This window comes from Haliotis rufescens, unplaced genomic scaffold (assembly GCF_023055435.1).
Source record: "Haliotis rufescens isolate VD_foot unplaced genomic scaffold, xgHalRufe1.0.p SCAF_11, whole genome shotgun sequence".
In the NCBI taxonomy this organism is placed as follows: domain Eukaryota; kingdom Metazoa; phylum Mollusca; class Gastropoda; order Lepetellida; family Haliotidae; genus Haliotis; species Haliotis rufescens.
The window spans coordinates 12,782,385-12,805,968 of NW_025963791.1; the positions used below are offsets into that span (position 1 = coordinate 12,782,385).

General features: G+C 41.0%; 1 protein-coding gene across 2 annotated transcripts in view; it reads left to right on the forward strand.

Annotated features, from left to right (window-relative positions):
- Positions 1 to 20,344, forward strand: part of LOC124141142 (poly(ADP-ribose) glycohydrolase-like) — a 34,526-nt gene extending 14,182 nt beyond the window's left edge. For both annotated transcript variants that reach the window (XM_048392251.1, XM_048392252.1), the window contains exons 7-20: positions 160 to 255; positions 1,814 to 1,939; positions 3,898 to 3,981; positions 6,478 to 6,552; positions 7,728 to 7,820; positions 8,663 to 8,823; positions 9,479 to 9,561; positions 14,637 to 14,779; positions 16,309 to 16,456; positions 16,646 to 16,724; positions 17,300 to 17,408; positions 18,456 to 18,561; positions 18,857 to 18,988; positions 19,753 to 20,344. In XM_048392251.1, coding sequence (XP_048248208.1) covers positions 160 to 255; positions 1,814 to 1,939; positions 3,898 to 3,981; positions 6,478 to 6,552; positions 7,728 to 7,820; positions 8,663 to 8,823; positions 9,479 to 9,561; positions 14,637 to 14,779; positions 16,309 to 16,456; positions 16,646 to 16,724; positions 17,300 to 17,408; positions 18,456 to 18,561; positions 18,857 to 18,988; positions 19,753 to 20,015 — 1,698 coding nt within the window. In that variant the 3' untranslated portion in view covers positions 20,016 to 20,344. The remainder of the gene's footprint in view (positions 1 to 159; positions 256 to 1,813; positions 1,940 to 3,897; positions 3,982 to 6,477; positions 6,553 to 7,727; positions 7,821 to 8,662; positions 8,824 to 9,478; positions 9,562 to 14,636; positions 14,780 to 16,308; positions 16,457 to 16,645; positions 16,725 to 17,299; positions 17,409 to 18,455; positions 18,562 to 18,856; positions 18,989 to 19,752) is intronic.
- The last annotated feature ends 3,240 nt before the right edge of the window (positions 20,345 to 23,584 follow it).

The window sequence follows — 23,584 nt, forward strand, 5'->3', positions numbered from 1 at the left end:
TTTAATAAGTTAGTATATTGAATTTGCCAACCATAAAAATTGAAAAAGTGGAACAAAAATTAAGAGCTTTCCCTCGGAATGCAAACTCATTTGTTCTTTTGCATTGTGACCAATGTATCATGACCTTGTTGTATCATTTCACCTCTAATTTGTACACAGGGCATTAAGCTGAAAGACCTGAAGACAACTCCCAACTGTTTAGGTTCGGTGAAACCCCTCAGCAAGAAGGACCATACAGTGCTCATCAAACTGCCAGTAAGTTGCCAAATCACATTTTTGAAGCATGTTTCTTTAATGCAGAACCTGTACATGGGAAACCATGTTTATCAGGGTAGTCTGGAAACGCTGCCCTTCTGAAGATTGGCTCTGTGGAGAGTTTAGATCTGTGGTCGCCAGCAGCCTATTATGGTCATAAGAGGCGACACAAGGGATTGGGAGGTTAGGCTTGGTTGATGGTGTGTCCTCATACCTTGACCACCTGGAGCATTGCTCATAATATCAATCACGAGATTGTCTTGTCCAGACGATATAATATACAGAACGCTGCTCATATGGACGAAAAGGAACGTGATGTACTGTAAATGTGGAAAGTTTTACGAGCAGGAAAGTACTGCAAAAAAAGTGAGCAGCACACACTCGCAATAGCTTCATGACGCAGTTATTTAAGACCAAAACACCAAATACGGAGTGCAGCATGTTTCTTTTATTCCCTTTCCCACATTTTTAACCCAGTCAGATTAAATATATCATCCTTCACATCCTGTGTCACTCACTGTCCATAGCCTAATCAGGAAAGTTCAAGAACCTGCCACATCTTGTTAAGTTGCTTAACACTGAGTAGTCCAGACATGCACCAGTCAGTCTATACTGTTAGATACACATGCTACTCCAACAATTCCTGGTCAACTATAACACCTACAGCTTTAATTTTAAAATATCTTACAGACACCGAGTTACAATTTCATCACCCCACTCATGCAAAAGTAGCCCTGGCTTGGTTAAAACAAGAATTGCAATTACATCAGCTATCTGTCATAGATCTCCGAGACCACCTCCGTGGTCTAGTGGTAGAGCTTCTGCCTGGAGAGCGGAAGTTCCGGGGTTCGATCCCTTGTCATACCAAAAGAAGCTAAAAGAATGGTACTTGTTGTTACCCTGTCTCGCACTCGGCATTAAGGGGCTTAAACATGGACTGGTCGGCTCGGAGTCAGTGTACCGTGTGGGATAGTCAGTTATGCAACCTTAAACCCAGTTTCACCTCACCTCATCTGAAGCCAAGAGATGCAATAGCGAAGATCAAACTAGCTGTATTTCTGAGAGATGGACAGCTATTTGAACATATATAAACAAAGCAGCCAAAGATAAAAAATGAAATCATATCTTTATACGAAAGTAGAATTATTTTATCAATACAAAAACAGAATACTAAAACTCACAATTGATATGAGGACCCAAGGCAGAAAGCGACCTCTTAAACACTTAAAGCAACAAGTAGCTTTGAACTTTGGTAATTTTCATCAACGGACTTTCCAGCCACAGTTAATGTTATTGTTAACTAACATGGCGCTAAACTTAACAGATTTACAATATTCAAACCCATGTTCTAATACATGCTCAATATGTACTCTTAGCATATGACACACGTGGCATGGGTAAGAGCATAGTTTTCTGTTCAATTACAAGCCACACTATAGTGTGTCCAGCCTTGGGCAAATCAAGGCCAGGGTGTTTGAAATGTCAGGGGAAAAAAAAGGACTGCTGAGAAGGTTTTATGTACTGAAGAATATTTCAACTTTTGTGTCTTTTTTTTCAGTACATCTTCAGTGACAAAGATACATGTCCTCCATCGCCCTATCCAGCAGGCTTCTTGGACAAATGGGATCAGGATCATGTGCGCATGCCTTGTTCACCGCAGAATGAATACCCAGTTGAAACCAAGGTGAGACAACTCTTGCAGTGATGCCGACCTTTGCAATTTTGGTGGAATCATTACAAAATGTTGAACAAAATTCCCCAAAATGATTAAGTGAATTATGTTACAAATTATGTCCAAAAACTATTTCCTGTAATTTAAACTAGATATTGATCCCACGTCCACTCATTGTCAGACATACAACCATTTGATAATTAGTTAAAAAAAGAATTCCTTGTTTTAACTTGTGATGGGAAGGTTTACTGCTGAATTTTCTGAGAGATTTAGCTGATAACATGAGGTGATGTGAAATGTGGTTTAATGGCACTGTCAAGATTATTGCACTCTTGATGGTTTTGTAGTGCTAGGTCACTGAAATACCATACATCTGTTTAACATGGATATCCCACTCAGACACAGTATACTGACTCCAAACTGACTTGTCCTTGTTTTATAAACTTAATGCCACCCACCAGGCAGGGTAACGACAAGTGTCTTCTTTTAACGTCTATTGGTATGATGCAACTGGGGAATCAAACCGCTGACTTTCAGTTCTCCGGAACACACACTCTTTCAACTCGACCAAGGTGGCGGCCAGTCATCAAGACCGTCTTCAGCAACCCATGTTTGCCGTAAAAGGCGACTAACAGGATCGGGTGGTCAGGCTCGCTGACTTGGTTAATTCATGTTATCGATCCCAATTGCGTGAATCGATGTTCATGATGTCAGTCACTGGATTGTCCAATCCAGACTTGGTTATTTACAGACCGCCGTCATATAGCTGGAATATTGCTGAGTGCAGCGTTAAACAACAAACAAACATCATCAAGACCATATTATAGTCAGACATGCTAAAATTGATTACTGAGTTTAGATACCAAGTTTCCCAGATATTCCTAATTGCCTCAATGTGGGGAGGGCATCTCTGCTTTTGCTACCAAGGCAAAATATGTGCAAGTCACAAAATTACCTACCCGTGAAGATCCTGGTTAGAATAGGTCTTCAGCAACCCATGTTTGCGTAAAAGGCGACTATGCTTGTCATAAGAGACAGCTAACAGGTTTGCGTGCTCATGATGTCAGTCACTGGATTGTCTGGTCCTGACTCAATGATTTACAGACTGCCATCATGTAGCTGGAATATTGCTGAGTGCGGCGTTAAACAACCACAAACAACAAACAAACAACAAAATTTACATTGCGTAATATGATCACTGTTTTGTCATTTGTCTGTATTTTAGAAAATCATTTGCAATTAGGAAATGTTGGTTCTGAGTGTGTTGACATACATACAAGAGGCTGATTACCTGCAAAATCGTGTATAATCTGATCGGCAAATCACATCACCTCACCATGAACTCGCCTTGAAACGAACATTATGAAATTTATTTCTGTTATGATATTGGCCATGACATTAAGTATGTTTTAAACTAAATCACCAATAGATCGGGAGAAAATGTGTGATCAGCTGATTGCTATTTCCGGCTTATTTTACGAGACAAATACACAAGTAACCTTAATCCCTGCGTCTGAAACATTGTCAGGCTTACGGTACACAAATACCATTGTATTTGTAAATCATCATGTCTAGTGATGTTTCATTCAAAATTCATGTTTTCATTTACCATTTTTGCAAATGGCAAAACAAGCACAAAATCTCCTAATGCCGCCGTGTCCATAACACAAGTAAAGCCATGCACATGTAAAGGATTGTGTTGTTTTTAGGTATTGTAGCATTTCACTGTCGGGGTCGTGTTTGGGGAAAGTTTAAGGAATTTTTTTGGGAAAGCTTCCAAACCGTGATAATTGGAATACTGTTCAAAGAAGTGTAAAACTAACTTGCTTACTCACTCAGTATGGGCTTTGGGTATTTGGGTATGTGCCTAATATTTTTCATATTTCAGGAATACTGAAATTGTTTTTCCTGTGTTGAAAAGTGCATTGTTATGACATTTTTAGAGAGATTGTGTAATATTTCCACTGCAGACCAGCAAAACAACACTTCGTCGACGCTGGGAACTCATTGGAGAAGCTTTATCAGGAAAAATCAGTGGTCCTTTTGAGTTGGAGGTTTGCATATATTTTGAATACAAGAGAATTGTCCTCCTGTGTTGAAGGATAGCCTGCTGTAACAGCTATGTATAATGTAGAAAAGCAGGACGTTGTCCTTGTTGGCTAGAAATGTATTTATAATGTGGTTGGCATGATGTTCACACTGTTAGTTTAAGGAACTCTTCACTTCAACTTATTATTAACAATGGCTTTTAATCTCTTATCTTGTAGTTGTAATCATTCGTCACCACTCTCCCCTTTCCGTAACCTGCAAGAAGACTCACCCCCCTATCGATGAATGTTATGTGCGAAAATACGACAAACCAATCAGAATGTGTGTATGATTTCAAGTTCTTTGTCAAAGAATCCCTCAGAAATAATTTCTGTTTTTACATATGTCTTGCATCTAAAAATATACCCAAGACATAGTTAAATGTGTTCAACCATACTTTATAAATTCGTATGTCCTGATGTGCTTTAAATTGCATCTGAAATATAAATAATATATGGGGAAATATATGTGAACCATTGCACGAGTTGACAATTGTTTTAGGTATGCCCGTTTGTGCTAAGACGGAACCCGATTGCAAACATGGCCATGAGAGGGGCACGAGTCGCTATTCGACTTGTCCCGGAATAACACGAGTTGGACACAAATGAGTTGTAATATGCAGTAGGGTAGCCTAGTGGTCAGAGTGTTCACTTGATTCGTCTGCCCCGTGCTTGCTTACTTATCTTCTGTCCAGGGGTCCGGAAAATTTAAAATCCCAATCGGACATTTGCATTTAGGCCACGCCCCCTTCAAATAGCGTATTTTAGGACGAATTTTCACACACATTACAAGTTGTTACGTATTTTTATTTTATTTTAAACCAGACATTTGAGATTCCCAATCGGACATGTCCGGCGCATATGACGGTTTCCGGACCCCTGCTTCTGTCATATTTCATGTATTTCCCTCTCACTCAAAAACAAAGTCATGTGATTATTTGAAAGTGTTTCTGTCTGTGTGCTATGACAGTTGTGATTAGACTGGAAATTAGACTGTGTTGAAACCGAGTACCACTTCCTGCTTATTTGTCCATCGTATGTCAAGTTACGGCAACTATATCTCAAAGCAAAGTTCTATTGTGATCCTAACGTTCATAAATTTAATATGCTTCTGTCATCACCAGAGACATATATTATTACAAATCTAGCAAAATATCTATATTATGCAAATGAAGTAAGAAATGCGAAACTGAAAGCTTAAAACCTTTCTGTACTCAACTTTTGTACACAAAGGCCTGTGGCCTATATGTATTGGAAATAAAATGAAAATGACAGTTTTCATAATGGCACATACTGATGTTTTCACAACTGTGGAAACCATGAGCTTTGTTCCACCAATTCACAAGGAAAACTGCAGGGATTTTATCAACCAATTCTTGTGTCTCATTATTGAATTTGAAAATTACCATTTGGTAATGCCAAGGTAAAAAGAATAAAAGATCTTTAATAGATTGAATGGATGATTAAACCGTACTTAAAGAACTTACATGACATTAGTAACAAGGATGTTTACATTATTTGTCACAAGTCATGTATTTGTAGACTGCACAATCTCATTAAAAAAGGATCTTAGTTCTCGCTATTGCTGAACAAAGATCTGAGGACATCCCATCAGGACGACCTTTCATCTGACCAATCAAAGCGTAGCTTACCAATCGAAATGTGTTTTCTAATCATGCAACCTCGAAAACGTTAACATGGGGTATTCCGAATGACAGTTATGGCCCGTACGACTGATTCCGTCAAAATTATCGTCTGTCTCTCACTTCCGTGGGATAAACATTTGAATGGAGGATGCGTTGCACAGTACGTGGGAAGCACTGCCATACAATCTCAATCATATATTAGACATTCCGGAATGTTTGTTTGTTGAGTTTTCAAAATTTTAATCGAGAACTGTGTCAACATATTTTTCAAGCGTAGTCTGAAATGGAAGTCGCCAGGTTGAAACAAGTGTCATAAAGCTTGAGAAAGCTGCTTTCTAATTGGCTGATGTCGACTTCTTGTTAGTCATTTCAGTTGTCTGTCAAAGTTAGCGAAAGGTCGTTCTGACGTGACCCGTAATGGGATGTCCTCAGATCTTTGTTTAGCGGCAGTGAGAACTTAGAAATGTTTTTAAAGAGATTGGTAGACTGCAATACCGATGTAAAGGAATATTTTAGTGTTGATGTTGGATTAATACAAATTAATGAATGTTGACACTGAATTAATAAAAACATTAACATTTATTAAGATTTCCATGATCATGATGATGAGAAGGCAGAAAATTCAGTTTTAAACATTTAATGGATCAACCAAGTTCATATAGGTAATTTGTATCAAAACACATACAGAATAATTGATTTTATAATTAATCAATATTTCAATATATCATGATACTTTTGAGTCGATATATGGATACTAATATTTCCTATCGCAGACACTCCTATTTGTCAATATTGGGGTGTTTTTTTCTCTTTCTAGGATGCTATACTTACATACAACCAGAGGTATTCCAAGAAGTGGGATTTCACAGCTATGAAACAATACTTTATAGACGTATGTATCCTAGCTTTTTCTCATCATACAATATTACATTGAACAGCTGATTGCTGTCTGGGATTCCGGGATTGAATTACTTCCAGCATCCTATGTTTGTTGTAAGAGGAGACTAAATGGACCAGGGAGCCAGGCTTAGTGACGTGCTTAATAGCATGTCATTGTACCCTGACATTGTACCTTTGAAATATTACTCATAATATCAATCACTGGTTTGTCAGGTCCAGGCTTGATTATTTACAGGCCACAGTCATCTAGCTGGAATATTGCTGAGCATATTAATCTAGGAAGACAAAATCCCTATCTTAAGTCTTATGGTTGTCTTTCTCACACTATGCATTTCTTCCTTCTTCTTTTGATCCTGTGTGGTAACGTGTGTGAACAAAGTTTCCAGCTTCTAAAAACAAATCCCCTGAACACATCCCAGCATCACCATGGTCACTGCCATCCTGTGCAAAGTGACCTACACAACCCGATAACAAGAATACTACCTAATCCTTCTCTTTCTCACTGTGGAGACCTGCACTGAGACTTCAGAGAATACACTTTTTCGCTTTTTGGCTGGATTTCCCGCCAATATCGGATGGACTTTAGGTTAATGTTTGAGGGAAGATGAGTACAAATAAGAAACCTCACCCAGCCTGTCTTGAATGGAGAACGACCATTTCTACTCCTCTAGGAAGTGTTGTAGGTTATTTATTTGTGTCACTGCCTCGCACGAGCTTCCACTGTCTCAAGATTGTAGTCTACAACAGGGTAAGGTATCTGAGCCCCAACATCCAAGTGTGAGATAGAAAAGGTTTAAAATTTGTAAATTTTACATCAAATTGTATATGTATATACTTATCCTATTTCTAGCCATATGCCCTCCCGACCATCCCCGCACATCAGCCCCTCTAGCCTGTTAGCTCAGAAAATTAATGATGTCGCAGGAGTATTCACATGATCAGGTCGTGTAGGTCACTGTGCACGTATTACAGTGCATGACCCGTTTCTTTGGATGGTGACCATGGTGACGCCGGGATGTGTTTTGGTGATTTGTTTTGTAGAAGCTGGAAACTTTGTTCAAGCACATTTCCACATAGCATCGAAAGAAGAAGGAAGAAATGATTATTGTGAGATAGGATAAGTGAGTAAACAATTTCATATAAAATTTACAATATTTTTTATTACAGTATATGAGGAAAGAAGAACGTAATGACTTTTTTGCCAACACTCTTCCCAAGATGGTAAAACTAGCATTACAACTACCTTTGCTGTGCACAATGGTAAGTGGTCATTTAGTGATTACTGTTTTGATTCAGTGACGGAGTTGAGTGGCATGAGGGGAGGGGTTCATGATGGGGTTTCAAAGTCAAGCATTAATACTGTGTAGCATTGCATTTCAGATAAATTCATCAGTAAGTTGTCTGATTGATTTGAAACACACACTCTCTCACAGACACACAATCACACACAGACACACAATCACACACAGACACGCATGCCCACACCAACATGCAGACACGCACAGACAGAGGCACATGCAGACACACACATTTTACCTGGCCCTATAAGTAAATCACTTCTTTTGCAATAAATAAGTCGTTTTCAATTTGTCATTCAGGTGACTTAAAAATACATGACCTACTATTCTTTGTTTTATCATGTTTAACCGAGACTGTTTGTGTCTGTGCCCTTGATGGGGGGTTGAAGTAGTGTAAAACTATTATCCCCTTCAAGGGTATACCATAGTCATTCAAAGAATTTACCAGTATTATAATGCGCACCTAGAGAGTTGGTGTAAGTCCTGCTAGGGCACCATGCAGGTAGCAGAGGTATCATAAGCCCCCATAGTCCCTAGGAAGGTGGCGTACTTTTGATTGATGGAGAACTATGGCCTTTTTTATATTGTGCTGTTGTTTAAAAGGCTGTTCTTAATATTCTTATCAGAATAGTTTTAAATACAAATTTGCGATGTCACAAGTTGTTTTTACTGTTTAATGTTACTGTCCTTAGACAGGGTTTTTAGAAAATATGCATGCATTACTTCACCTAGTCACAATAAAGCTGACATATTGTCCTAACATTATGACTCACCCACTCACTTGTTGGTATCATGTATTCCCAGCCTATTCCACTGCTGAAGCAAGGCAAGCCACATTCTATAACCATGAGTCAACAGCAAGTAGCGTGTCTTCTTGCCAATGCCTTCTTCTGTACATTTCCCCGCCGGAATGCAAGACAGCGGCATGCAGAGTACTCAAATTACCCAGAGATCAACTTTAACATGTAAGTAAAAGCTATTTTATACTGGCATTTGAGAAATATCAAAGTAGGTTTTCATCTCAACACTCTGTACTTGTAAGAGCTGACTGAATCTGTAATCTGTAAATCATAACACGGTCTTCAGATGTATGTGATGCAAAGTGCCTAACATAGATAGAATCTTGTCTGGCAGTATTCCAGCAAGCAAACGCTTGTATCTCCATCTCTGTTTGTTTTCTAATTGTAGTAAAGGTAAATATGGCAGTAACATAAATTAGGGATTTTTAGTGGAGTGTTTCCATATTGTAATTATCATTTTTTATGAATAAAATTGTATTATATATGCTGTGGCAAGCACACAAGGGTAATACTGTAATAATCAATTCATCTTTTGTCATTCTGTCATCTCTGCCTATAAGACAATTTCACAAGTAACAGGAAGTTTGAAATGGGAAATCAATATGTCAATTCATGTTTTATCGCAAATTTCACATTTTCATTGACCATGTTTACTATCTCCTGTTCGTTCACCTGAAGCAAAACGATGTAGTTTTTTTTACTGTTCACGATACTTGAAATAGCAATTTTCCCAAAACTTGTACCCAAGAATGGAGGTGTGTATTTTACTCAAGTATGCACTGTACCCAACAAAACACGGTATGATAACTACTGCTTGCAGATTGTTCCAGGGCCACCCAAGTCGGAGGAAAATGGAGAAACTACGGTGTGTCATCCACTACTTTACACGAGTTACAGACAAAGGTAGGTGAGAAGTGGTGCCAAACTTGATGTATTGTGAATGCTTGTCATAACATTACCTGATGTTCCATTACAATCACCTGAGTACCAATGCAAGAATTGATGTTTAAACCCGGACTAATGGAAGGAATTAAATATATACTATCATCAGTTCTATTTGATGATAATATTCCCTCTATTCTATTGGTTTCATGCCACTTGTAGTGCCCCTAGGTACAGTAACTTGAACTGTTTCTCATAACCCTTGCAGTGCCCCTACGTACAGTAACCTGAACTGTCTCTCATTACCCTTGCAGTGCCCCTACGTACAGTAACTTGAACTGTTTCTCATAACCCTTGCAGTGCCCCTACGTACAGTAACTTGAACTGTTTCTCATAACCCTTGCAGTGCCCCTAGGTACAGTAACTTGAACTGTTTCTCATAACCCTTGCAGTGCCCCTACGTACAGTAACTTGAACTGTCTCTCATTACCCTTGCAGTGCCCCTACGTACAGTAACTTGAACTGTCTCGCATTACCCTTGCAGTGCCCCTAAGTACAGTATCTTGAACTGTCTCTCATAACCCTTGCAGTGCCCCTAAGTACAGTAACTTGAACTGTCTCTCATTACCCTTGCAGTGCCCCTACGTACATTAACTTGAACTGTCTCTCATAACCCTTGCAGTGCCCCTAAGTACAGTAACTTGAACTGTCATTCATAACCCTTGCAGTGCCCCTAGGTACAGTAACTTGAACTGTCTCTCATAACCCTTGTAGTGCTCCTACGTACAGTAACTTGAACTGTCTCTCATAACCCTTGCAGTGCCCCTAAGTACAGTAACTTGAACTGTCTCTCATTACCCTTGCAGTGCCCCTACGTACAGTAACTTGAACTGTCTCTCATTACCCTTGCAGTGCCCCTAGGTACAGTAACTTGAACTGTCTCTCATTACCCTTGCAGTGCCCCTACGTACAGTAACTTGAACTGTCTCTCATTACCCTTGCAGTGCCCCTACATACAGTAACTTGAACTGTCTCTCATTACCCTTGCAGTGCCCCTACGTACAGTAACTTGAACTGTCTCTCATTACCCTTGCAGTGCCCCTACGTACAGTAACTTGAACTGTCTCTCATTACCCTTGCAGTGCCCCTACGTACAGTAACTTGAACTGTTTCTCATAACCCTTGCAGTGCCCCAACGTACAGTAACCTGAACTGTCTCTCATTACCCTTGCAGTGCCCCTAAGTACAGTAACTTGAACTGTCTCTCATTACCCTTGCAGTGCCCCTACGTACAGTAACTTGAACTGTTTCTCATAACCCTTGCAGTGCCCCGACGTACAGTAACCTGAACTGTCTCTCATTACCCTTGCAGTGCCCCTACGTACAGTAACTTGAACTGTTTCTCATAACCCTTGCAGTGCCCCTACGTACAGTAACTTAAACTGTTTCTCATAACCCTTGCAGTGCCCCTAGGTACAGTAACTTGAACTGTTTCTCATAACCCTTGCAGTGCCCCTATGTACAGTAACCTGAACTGTCTCTCATTACCCTTGCAGTGCCCCCACATACAGTAACTTGAACTGTCTCTCATTACCCTTGCAGTGCCCCTACGTACAGTAACTTGAACTGTCTCTAATTACCCTTGCAGTGCCCCTATGTACAGTTACCTGAACTGTCTCTCATTACCCTTGCAGTGCCCCTACGTACAGTAACTTGAACTGTCTCTCATTACCCTTGCAGTGCCCCTACGTACAGTAACTTGAACTGTCTCTCATTACCCTTGCAGTGCCCCTACGTACAGTAACTTGAACTGTCTCTCATTACCCTTGCAGTGCCCCTAAGTACAGTAACTTGAACTGTCTCTCATTACCCTTGCAGTGCCCCTACATACAGTAACTTGAACTGTCTCTCATTACCCTTGCAGTGTTCCTAAGTACAGTAACTTGAACTGTCTCTCATTACCCTTGCAGTGCCCCTACATACAGTAACTTGAACTGTTTCTCATAACCCTTGTAGTGCCCCTACGTACAGTAACTTGAACTGTTTCTCATAACCCTTGCAGTGCCCCTACGTACAGTAACTTGAACTGTTTCTCATAACCCTTGCAGTGCCCCTAAGTACAATAACTTGAACTGTTTCTCATAACCCTTGCAGTGCCCCTACGTACAGTAACTTGAACTGTTTCTCATTACCCTTGCAGTGCCCCTATGTACAGTAACTTGAACTGTCTCTCATAACCCTTGCAGTGCCCCTACGTACAGTAACTTGAACTGTCTCTCATTACCCTTGCAGTGCCCCTAAGTACAATAACCTGAACTGTCTCTCATTACCCTTGCAGTGCCCCTACGTACAGTAACTTGAACTGTCTCTCATTACCCTTGCAGTGCCCCTACGTACAGTAACTTGAACTGTCTCTCATTACCCTTGCAGTGCCCCTACGTACAGTAACTTGAACTGTCTCTAATTACCCTTGCAGTGCTCCTACGTACAGTAACTTGAACTGTCTTTCACAATCCTTCCAGTGCCCTTAAGTACAGTAACTTGTTTCTGTCTTTCACAACCCTTGCAGTGCCCCTAAGGACAGTAACTTGAACTGTTTCTCATAACCCTTGCAGTGCCCCTATGTACAGTAACCTGAACTGTCTCTCATTACCCTTGCAGTGCCCCCACGTACAGTAACTTGAACTGTCTCTCATTACCCTTGCAGTGCCCCTACGTACAGTAACTTGAACTGTCTCTCATTACCCTTGCAGTGCCCCTACGTACAGTAACTTGAACTGTCTCTAATTACCCTTGCAGTGCCCCTACGTACAGTAACTTGAACTGTCTCTCATTACCCTTGCAGTGCCCCTAAGTACAGTAACTTGAACTGTCTCTCATTACCCTTGCAGTGCCCCTACATACAGTAACTTGAACTGTCTCTCATTACCCTTGCAGTGTTCCTAAGTACAGTAACTTGAACTGTCTCTCATTACCCTTGCAGTGCCCCTACATACAGTAACTTGAACTGTTTCTCATAACCCTTGTAGTGCCCCTACGTACAGTAACTTGAACTGTTTCTCATAACCCTTGCAGTGCCCCTACGTACAGTAACTTGAACTGTTTCTCATAACCCTTGCAGTGCCCCTAGGTACAATAACTTGAACTGTTTCTCATAACCCTTGCAGTGCCCCTACGTACAGTAACTTGAACTGTTTCTCATTACCCTTGCAGTGCCCCTAAGGACAGTAACTTGAACTGTCTCTCATTACCCTTGCAGTGCCCCTACGTACAGTAACTTGAACTGTCTCTCATTACCCTTGCAGTGCCCCTACGTACAGTAACTTGAACTGTCTCTCATTACCCTTGCAGTGCCCCTACGTACAGTAACTTGAACTGTCTCTCATTACCCTTGCAGTGCCCCTACGTACAGTAACTTGAACTGTCTCTCATTACCCTTGCAGTGCCCCTACGTACAGTAACTTGAACTGTCTCTCATTATCCCCCGCCGCGCGAAAGCGTCGCACCTGTTTGTTGCCGCGATATCTCAAGAACTAAACACTGGATTGTCTTCATATTTGGAACTATGGTGTATATACAGACACGGCAGACACCAGTCGGTTTTGGTCACCTTGACCCCATTTTCAAGGTCACAGCAGGCAAATCTACTTTTGGAGTTGGAAAACGGTGTTGCCGTGATATCTCAAGAACTAAACACTGGATTGTCTTCATATTTGGAACTATGGTGTATATACAGACACGGCAGACACCAGTCGGTTTTGGTCACCTTGACCCCATTTTCAAGGTCACAGCAGGCAAATCTGCTTTTGGAGTTGGAAAACGGTGTTGCCGCGATATCTCAAGAACTAAACACTGGATTGTCTTCATATTTGGAACTATAGTGTATATACAGACTCCGCAGACACCAGTCGGTTTTGGTGACCTTGATCCCATTTTCAAGGTCACAGCAGGCAAATCTGCTTTTAGAGTTGGAAAACGGTGTTGCCGCGATATCTCAAGAACTAAACCTCTCGATTGTCTTCATATTTGGAACTATGGTGTATATACAGACACCGCAGACACCAGTCGGTTTTGGTGACCTTGACCCCATTTTCAAGGTCACAGCAGGCAAATCTGCTTTTGGAGTTGGAAAACGGTGTTGCCGCGATATCTCAAGAACTAATCGCTGGATTGTCTTCATATTTGGAACTATAGTGTATATACAGACACCGCATACACCTGTCAGATTTGGTCACCTTGACCCCATTTTCAAGGTCACAGCAGGCAAATCTGTTTTTGGAGTTGGAAAACGGTGTTGCCACAATATCTCAAGAACTAATCGCTGGATTGTCTTCATATTTGGTACTATGGTGTATATGGCGGGGGATATTTCGTCACTCTGTGACAAATACTTGTTACCCTTGCAGTGCCCCTAGGTACAGTAACTTGAACTGTCTCTCATTACCCTTGCAGTGCCCCTACGTACAGTAACTTGAACTGTCTCTCATTACCATTGCAGTGCCCCTACGTACAGTAACTTGAACTGTCTCTCATTACCCTTGCAGTGCCCCTAGGTACAGTAACTTGAACTGTCTCTCATAACCCTTGCAGTGCTCCTACGTACAGTAACTTGAACTGTCTTTCACAATCCTTCCAGTGCCCTTAAGTACAGTAACTTGTTTCTGTCTTTCACAACCCTTGCAGTGCCCCTAAGGACAGTAACTTGAACTGTCATTCATAACCCTTACAGTGCCCCTAAGTTCAGTAACTTGAACTGTCTTTCATAACCCCTGCAGTACCCCTAAGGACAGTAACTTGAACTGTCTTTCATAACCCCTGCAGTGCCCCTAAATACAGTAACTTGAATGGTCTTTCATAACCCCTGTAGTGCCCCTAAATACAGTAACTTGAACTGTCTTTCATAATCCTGCAGTGCCCCTAAATACAGTAACTTGAATGGTCTTTCATAACCCCTGCAGTGCCCCTAAGGACAGTAACTTGAACTGTCTTTCATAACCTTTGCAGTGCCCCTAAGGACAGTAACTTGAATTGTCTTTCATAACCCCTGCAGTGCCCCTAAATACAGTAACTTGAATGGTCTTTCACAACCCTTGCAGTGCCCCTAGGTACAGTCACATTCCAGCGGAAAGTCATTGCCCCTGGAAGATTTCCCAAGTGGGATGAGCTCGGAACAGAGTTTAGCAATCTGCATGTGTCTTCAGCTGGAACCATAGAGGATGATGGGAAGGGGATGTTACAGGTGAGACAATAGAGGATGATTGGAAGGGGATGTTACAGGTGAGACAGTAGAGAATGATGGAAAGGGGATGTTACAGGTGAGACAATAGAGGATGATGGGAAGGGGATGTTACAGGTGAGACAAGAGGATGATGAGGAGGGGATGTTACAGGTGAGACAAGAGGATGATGGGAAGGGGATGTTACAGGTGAGACAAGAGGATGATGAGAAGGAGATGTTACAGGTGAGACAATAGAGGATGATGGGAAGGAGATGTTACAGGTGAGACAATAGAGGATGATGAGGAGGGGATGTTACAGGTGAGACTATAGAGGATGATGGAAAGGAGATGTTACAGGTGAGACAATAGAGGATGACGGGAAGGAGATGTTACAGGTGAGACAATAGAGGATGATGGGGAGGGGATGTTACAGGTGAGACTATAGAGGATGATGGAAAGGGGATGTTACAGGTGAGACAATAGAGGATGATGGGAAGGGGATGTTACAGGGGAGACAAGAGGATGATGGGAAGGGGATGTCACAGGTGAGACAAGAGGATGATGGAAAGGGGATGTTACGGGTGAGACAAGAGGATGATGGGAAGGGGATGTTACAGGTAAGACAGTAGAGGATATTGGGAAGGGGATGTCACAGGTGAGACAAGAGGATGATGGGAAGGGGATGTCACAGGTGAGACAATAGAGGATGATGGGAAGGGGGATGTTACAGGTGAAACCATAGGGGATGATGGGAAGGATTTTTTCAGGTGAGGTAGGGTTGAGACAACAGAAGTGGTGACTGCAATTTCACTATTCATCATGTTTACCTTTAACTCACCTGACTGAAAGTCCGTAAACATATTTAAAATCATATTACCTTGATTTGACCCTTTTCACCTTGACCATACTGGTTTTTTATTTCTGCTAAATATATAATGAAATTTATTGTATATGTAGTTAGTGGTGTGGCTCAACACATATATTCTGTTTTTCATAAAATCATTTTGTTTGTTTTGTTTGTTGACATTAACCAGGCTCCTATGTTCTCTTAAATGCATATCCTTGCACTGTAAACGTCATCTCCTCAGAATACACTGAAAAATGAAGCTAAAAAAAATCATGTGCATGTTTTCAACAATATGTTCAAGAGGTTCTAATCTTATTATCAGTATGGTTCCCATAGTAACCAAAATAAGTGAATTCAAATGTAAAAAAATCTATGCACACTATTGTGTTGTTGTTGAAATTTTATACATCCAAGTGCCGTAGTACTATTGAGGGTACTTTTGTGTTCCTTGACAATTTTCCAAAATCTCTGAATCGAGGTGGTAAAGAAATTAAGCCATATCATTTTAAGAAGCTGACATCTAATTGGCTCAAGAACCCACGCATCTTTCACTGAGATTGTGCAGCCAAAGTTCAGTCAGGGGTCATCTGACGTGACCTTCTGTGGAGGTGTCATCAGAAAGGTATATCGGAGTAAAAGATGGCTATAAAAATTGTGTGCAAATGTTTGACTGTTAAATATTGATAATGTGCATCTCCTGCAGGTGGATTTCGCCAACAAGTACATTGGGGGCGGAGTGCTGGGGATGGGGGCAGTACAGGAGGAGATCCGCTTCCTCATCTGCCCCGAGATGATAATCACACGACTCTTCACTGAGGTGCTGGATAAGAATGAGAGTCTTATCATGCTAGGTAAATTTCTATGCTGAATTATGTATACGCATATGTGACAAATATATGTACACAAATTCACACTGTGTACACGCCAAGTTCTATGTTTATTCCTCCATAAACACTAAAAATATTGAAGTAAATACTTAAGTACCTGAAGTGTTGAAAGCTGTGCTGCACCAACTCACTCACACACTGCCATACCTGCAGGTTGTGAACAGTTCAGCAAGTACGAGGGCTATGCAGACTCCTTCACCTGGGATGGAGACTTCCAAGATCAAACTCCCAGGTACGTCAACCTCTCTCTTGTATTTCTGTTATTTAGCTGTGACCATGGCACATGAACTATATGTAGAGCTGTCATAGAAAATATGTTGTAGTAAGTTAACATTGAGCTGATAACATTCCTGTTTTGATCAACACCATTTCAGGGATTTTTTTAGACCTGCTTAGAGGCCAATATTAAAAGTCTGCGGAATTTATGAAAATATCATTTGTAAAAAAATCCAATTTTGAACAATATCACAATTGTTTTTCCCATTTTGCCAGACAAAAACACTTATCTTGAAATCCTAAAAAAAGCCCATATCGTTTAGGACAGGCACCAAGAACATTTTTCCTACTGTTCAAGGTAGAATATGTCCCAAGAGCATTGGGAAGGATTGGGTGCTTACAGTGTGGAACCTGGCTGATTGCGTGTCATGTTACGCCAACAGTGTGGATCCTTCCTAATGCTACCAACCACCATTTTGCCTGGCCTAGATTTGATTATTTAGAGCATTCGCTCACCTTCTGATTGTGACATTGCTTACAGCCTTTACCTCTTTGCCTGCTAAAATTGGAGATGTATTTCTCCTTTAACAGGGACGTAAATGGCCGTCTTCATACAGAGGTGGTTGCTATAGATGCGTTGGTTATCCGAGACAGGAAGAAACAGTTCCAGAAGTGGTGTGTGCAGAGAGAACTCAACAAGGTTCGTTTATCCCACAGCTTTCACCATGTAGCCTCAAGGTCACCAGGGGGATCAAAGCTTGTCAATATTAAAGTGATATATTATTCCCTACCATGTTAGCCGGGATCCCCCTTATTTCCCACCCTTTTAGTCTGGATCCCCCTTAATCCCTATCCTGTTAGTCAGGATCCCCATTGTTCCCTATCCTGTTCATCAGGATCCCCTTATTCCCTACCCTGTTAGCCTGGAAACCCCCTTCATCCCTATCCTTTTAGTCAGGACTCCCCTTTGTCCCTATCCTGTTAGTCGGGATCCCCTTTAATCCCTATCCTGTTAGTCGGGATCCCCTTTAATCCCTATCCTGTTAGTCGGGATCCCCCTTATTCCCTACCCTGTTTGTTAGGATCCCCTTATTCCCTACCCTGTTAGCCGGGAACACCCTTATTCCCTACCTGTTAGCTGGGATCCTCTTAAATCGCTACCCTGTTAGCCGAGATCCCCCTTATTCCCCACCCTTTTAGTCAGGATCCCCCTTATTCCCTACCCTGTTAGTCAGGATCGCCCTTATTTCCCGCCCTTTTAGCGGGATCCCCCTTATTCCCTTCCCTGTTAGTCAGGATCCCCATTATACCCTACCCTTTTAGTTGGGATCCCTTATTCCCTTCCCTGTTAGTCAGGATCCCCCTTACTCCTAGCCCTGTTAGTCAGGATCCCCCTTTGTCTGTACCAAAAGGATCCTTTGTCCCAAGTCGGGAAGCTGTCTTCCGGAAGATTGCTATTGAACATCTCCACATACTCACAGGGACATTACTATGTACCCTTGATTTGGTAATTTGAAACTCAGCACTCAGCACTTCAAAGGCTGATGTGGATTAAGGTTTCAGTGTTCAAGTGAGCAACCAGTAACCTTGATGTTATTACGCCATTGAATCAGTCAGACAGGAAACCTGGAGTATTATGTTTGTCAGGGAGTGTTTTGTGTGATGGTATTCAAAGTCTTCATGATGAACAGTTACGGGGAATATCAGCAGCTATGTATCTCTACTCACCCAGTTCTTTATACCGCAGGCGTATGTGGGATTCCACTGTGGGGAGGAGTCCGCCAAAAACCTGTCAGCAGTCTGTACCGGCAACTGGGGGTGTGGCGCCTTTGGAGGGGACAAGAGTCTGAAAGGTAGGACTCCCACTTCAAGAGACTTGTACTGCATACAGTTTGGCAGGGATTTATCTGGGATTTCAAAGTTAGGGAAAATATTTGGTTAAACATTTGGGCACATTTCTAAATTCTTATTTTCTTCAACTGGGAGTTTTTTTACCATGTCTTTGCCACTCTAATGCAAGGAATAATCCCTGTTATTCTTAAAGATATCTTTCAATTTCACTTCCAGACCTGAAATGTAACCCATCGTGCTATCATTGGCTTGTACTTGTTTGAAAAGTTGCTCACAAAGTGTTCATGTTGTGTTCAGCTCTCATCCAAATGATTGCCGCATCCGTTGCCAAGCGAGATGTCTGCTACTTCACATTTGATGACGATCAGCTGACGGACCAGCTGTACAAAATACATGCCTTCATCAAGAATGAAAACGGGTTGGAAGTTGGTATGTATGTCAGTTATGTAGTTAGAAGTAAATGGGTTCTGCTGCTTGACTGTAGGGGACTTATGCATATATGATTGTCCTTCAGTTGTCCAGCCTGTCCGACATATTGGCCACAACCTTTAAAGTGGACTTCTCATGGTTAGCCTTGTTAGAATAGTTCCTACACCATCTGTTTACACCCATTTCACAGCCAAGTAAGGATGGTACTTGGAGAGTCTTGTACCTGTTAGAGGCGATCACCCGATTCTTTCTTATTAGTATCCCGTGGGATAGGGTTGTCCGATTTGCTGACTTGGTTGATGGTTGATCTTGTGTCCCAATGGCATAGTTTGATATTCATGATGTCAATCATGGTCCAGGTTTGATCATTTACAGACTGCCATCATGTAGCTTTAATATCGTTGAGTGTGGCGTTGAACAAGGGTCAGGCCAATTCACAGCAAGTTTAAGTCAACTTACTCTGCTAATTCAAATGTTATTCTAGCAGTAAACGATCACCGAAACATTAATAGTAACAATGTCAAAGATTCATACATAGTTCTAAACTTCTACTACAATCCAGACTCTTTGCATGTCATGATACATTTATGGCATGAAGCATTGCTTGGTCAAATGGATTCAATTATTTTTCTCTTTCTCAAAAACACACACGCATACATTCTCTCTCTCTCTCTCTCTCTCTCTCTCTCTCTCTCTCTCTCTCTCTCTCTCTCTCTCGCTCAGTCACTCACTCACTCACTCACTCTGTGTACTCTGTGTTTCAGGCAATGTGATGCAGCTCATTGATCAGTACAGCCGCAATGTTATGCAGAAGATATGGTGGAACGCTAAACCAAAGAAGAACCTGTTTGAATACATAGTGGCAGCATTTGAAGGCACCCTTGATTCAGACACTACAGGGGATGACTTCAGTGAGGGAAGTCTTGAAGCCCAAGGAGACCTTGACGACAGTAACCATGGCAACGAAGAAAAAATGGAGGTTGATGAAAAGGGAATTGAGCCTGATTACAAGGCAAATACACCATAAGTGACTGGCATCAAATGGAGTTTACGTCAGCCAGATTGAATGAAGCTGTGATAAACATAAACTTGTGAAGACATGTATCATAATCACCAAGGGAGTCAGTCGGCCATCTTATCCAACCCTGACCATATTTGTAGACTCCTGTGATGAGTGTTTGCGGTTGTCTGGCAATGTATCAACCATAACTACAGAAGTATAAGCAGTGTGTGGAATAGTCTCAAAATATTGCTGTCCAGTTTCAAATTTCACTCGCTTAAAAAAGTGGCATTCTTTTTTTTTTAACCAGAAATTTGATTCTGTGAAGGTATCTATAAAATAAATCCAAATTGCAATTCATGAGTCAAACGCTATGATGGTTGGTATTTCTGATCTCGCAACGTCAGTTCACTACCAATTTAATTTGATTAGATGGGTGAACTTTTTATTTCGGTCAACTAAGACGAGTGCATAAAACATTAACAGGATCAATAGCCAGTTTGGTTTGGAACATTTGAGAATATTTATCCTGACAAAATTTTGCTAGGCATGGGCTACCAGGTTGGCAGTTATTTTGCACTCTGACTATAGGTAAATGCTAATTTGTGAGCCTGAAAGTTAGACGAGACAGAGGTGGCGACGCCATTATGTGGGTACCTGTGCCAATCTGTGGTAGTGTAGTGATGTAGCAGCTAGATTGTTGTCGTGTACACAGTAGACTCCCCAGTCTTCCTTCCTCCATACAGAAAGGGTTAGATACAGGCTGTGTGAAGATATAATCAACAAGTAGGTTGTAAAAGCCAGTGTCTCCCACCTGTCTCCACACATACACAAGGGAGGCTGCAATATCCTCATGGAGTGTCACAGTTGATATAGATTGTCAGCCACTGACTGCACCAGTCCTTACTGTGGCTTCACTTCTGTCTTGATTACACCTTGTAGAGGGTGTGTCTTGATTAATTACATGCACCAAACATACCCCACTCCATCTTCCCGAGGCAAGGGAGTTAGCTGACTGCGAAAGTCCAGTTTCCACCCTTGCTGAACTTTGTTGGAATTTTGTTGATTAATTGTAGCACCACCAGTGGCTAGTACGAGTTGTGTCTCTTCCATGTCCCTGCTACTGACCAATCAGATTCCACCTCTCACATCATTTGCATTTGCTTCAAACAAAATGGGGGTGCCCAATCAAGACGATCTGATCGATAATCAAGATCTTTATTGCAATCTTACCTCGCAAAGTGCATTCGTCATGTTGTTTACAAACTAGATGTCAATTTTGTTACGTAAGTTTGATTGGATTTGGCAGCCCCAAAATAACTCCCATCTTTCCAGCTTAGTTCGGCAAGGGCGGAAACTGGAATGTTATAGTCAGTTAACTCCCTTGCCTTGGCAAGATGACTCCCCCACTCGCTACCCACCTCGACTCGCTACTAGAGAGCCTGTCATGATTACACCCAAAAAGAAACTGCCGTGATTAATTATATGGTTACATGCACCAAACTTACCCCCCGCCCCCCTACAAACTCCCACTCCCACTTTGACTCCCCCAACAAGGGAGCATAGCTTGATTGCGTACCCCCCTCCCACACCTCTAGGTATTTGCAGTAACATCCTTCATCGGCAGCTGGACGATGTGCAGAGATTTCACGTCTCAATATTAGTCAGCATCGCATAATAACCATGAAATAATTTACCATCTGCATGAAAGACAAAAAATTACCTATGTTGCAAACTTGTTCATACATGTTTTAGTAAAACACTGTATGGAAACAAGTTATTCCAATTGTGGGTGTTCTTACACTTGTTTTGAGTAGTATATATTTTCATCATAAACGATTATATCCGTTTCAGGAGTTTCTGTACTGTTGGTATACACTCTATCCAACTTGTCAACATCATGTAGAATCATTGTGTCAATCGATGAAATACCATCGTACACCACTTTGTTAAAAATTGTTTTAGTTTTAGTTGTTTATGTTGTGTGGGACATTTTAGTCAGTACTGTACAGTTTGTGTTATTTTATCCCTTCAGGCTTTCTCATGAACTATTTTACATGGAAAACAGTTCCTTAAGTGGGGGTAGGGAATAGCTATGCCCAATAACTAGTCACAGGTAATTCACACCACCTTTTCACAGATCACAGGTAATTTTTCCAACCTTTTCAAAATCATTGATAATTATCATGTAAATTAGTTCATACTTCATCGAAATAAGAATTGATCCATTTTTACTTCAATCTAATAGTAACTACCGTATTCGACGTAATAAGCGCCCCGCTCTAATAAGTGCCCACGGCGATATTTGCTAACATATTGGCTAGTGAACAATCCCAATTAGCACCCCTTCCAATTGATCAATGTACACAAAACTTATTTATTCGCGTATAATACGCACTCGTGTCTTACATGCACCCTTAATTATGGGCAATTAAATTCTGGAAAAATATATCTGTCGTATATAAACATTTCAGGCTGTCAGCATAAACCACGAAATTTATCCTTTAACTCTGTTTTTTTCACCAAAATAATATTCTAATAAGAGCCCCCTATTTCTAATTTTGAGAGCGCCCTGGGCGCTTATTACGTCGAATATGGTTAGCCATATCATTGACAAATTTATGTGTTTGTATGTATTAAGTAGGACTGCAGCTCATATTCTTGTGACATGTAAACTTGGTAACAACTTGTCAGACGGACCATAACGGGCGTTTCTTGATAGTTTGGGGCAGTTCTATAAATTCACAACATAGAATTCTGATTTTGATATAAAAATGATAATCATGAGGAAAAAAAGACATTTCAAATAAAATGTTCAATTTATTGGCAAATTTATGATATCAGTACTGTTGAGAAGTAACGTATCACAGCTAAGTGTTAGCGTGAGATATTGAACCACTGCAATTAAAAGCGCCAATAATGTGTAACAAAATAAGTATTCCCTACCCGCATAATAGTGTTTACCTCTGTTTGTTCTTCATTACTGGGAATATATTGTCAGCAGTCAACAGTCAACAACAGACACTGGGGACATGATAGTATGCAGATAGTGTAGTATGTCAGAAGTTGAAGGTGTACATTTCCACACATTTTTAGATCATTTGACTGCTTTGTCGTCTGGTTGTCCGTCCATTGTTAACTTTTATCTTTTTGACCTCTTCTCTGAATCTACAGGCCAATGGAGCTGAAACCTTGTATGAATGATCCCATCTATGGTATCTCTGACTAGTGCTCTCATAATTTATCATTTCTTCATAATTCAGGTGGATTATCAGTAGTTTTAATGTGTGAAGTTTGAAAGCTTGAGAATGGTGCAATGGCCGCTGGGAATGGAGTCTGAAACACAGAGCCACAAGGCCCTGTAGCTCACCTGACTTATGAAGATATAATGGCAGCCATATTTAGTATCTGAATTCTATATTATGTGTTTATTTGAATAGTCACTCGATGAGCAGGCAGTACACTAATTCATGAGTTGATTTTTGTAACTGAGTAAAAACATGTATCTGACAATCATCACATTTGTTATAGTGATGTCTCCATGCATTGGGTATGTGTGTTTACCAATGTTGGCCCACATCTTTGCAGTCAGCAAG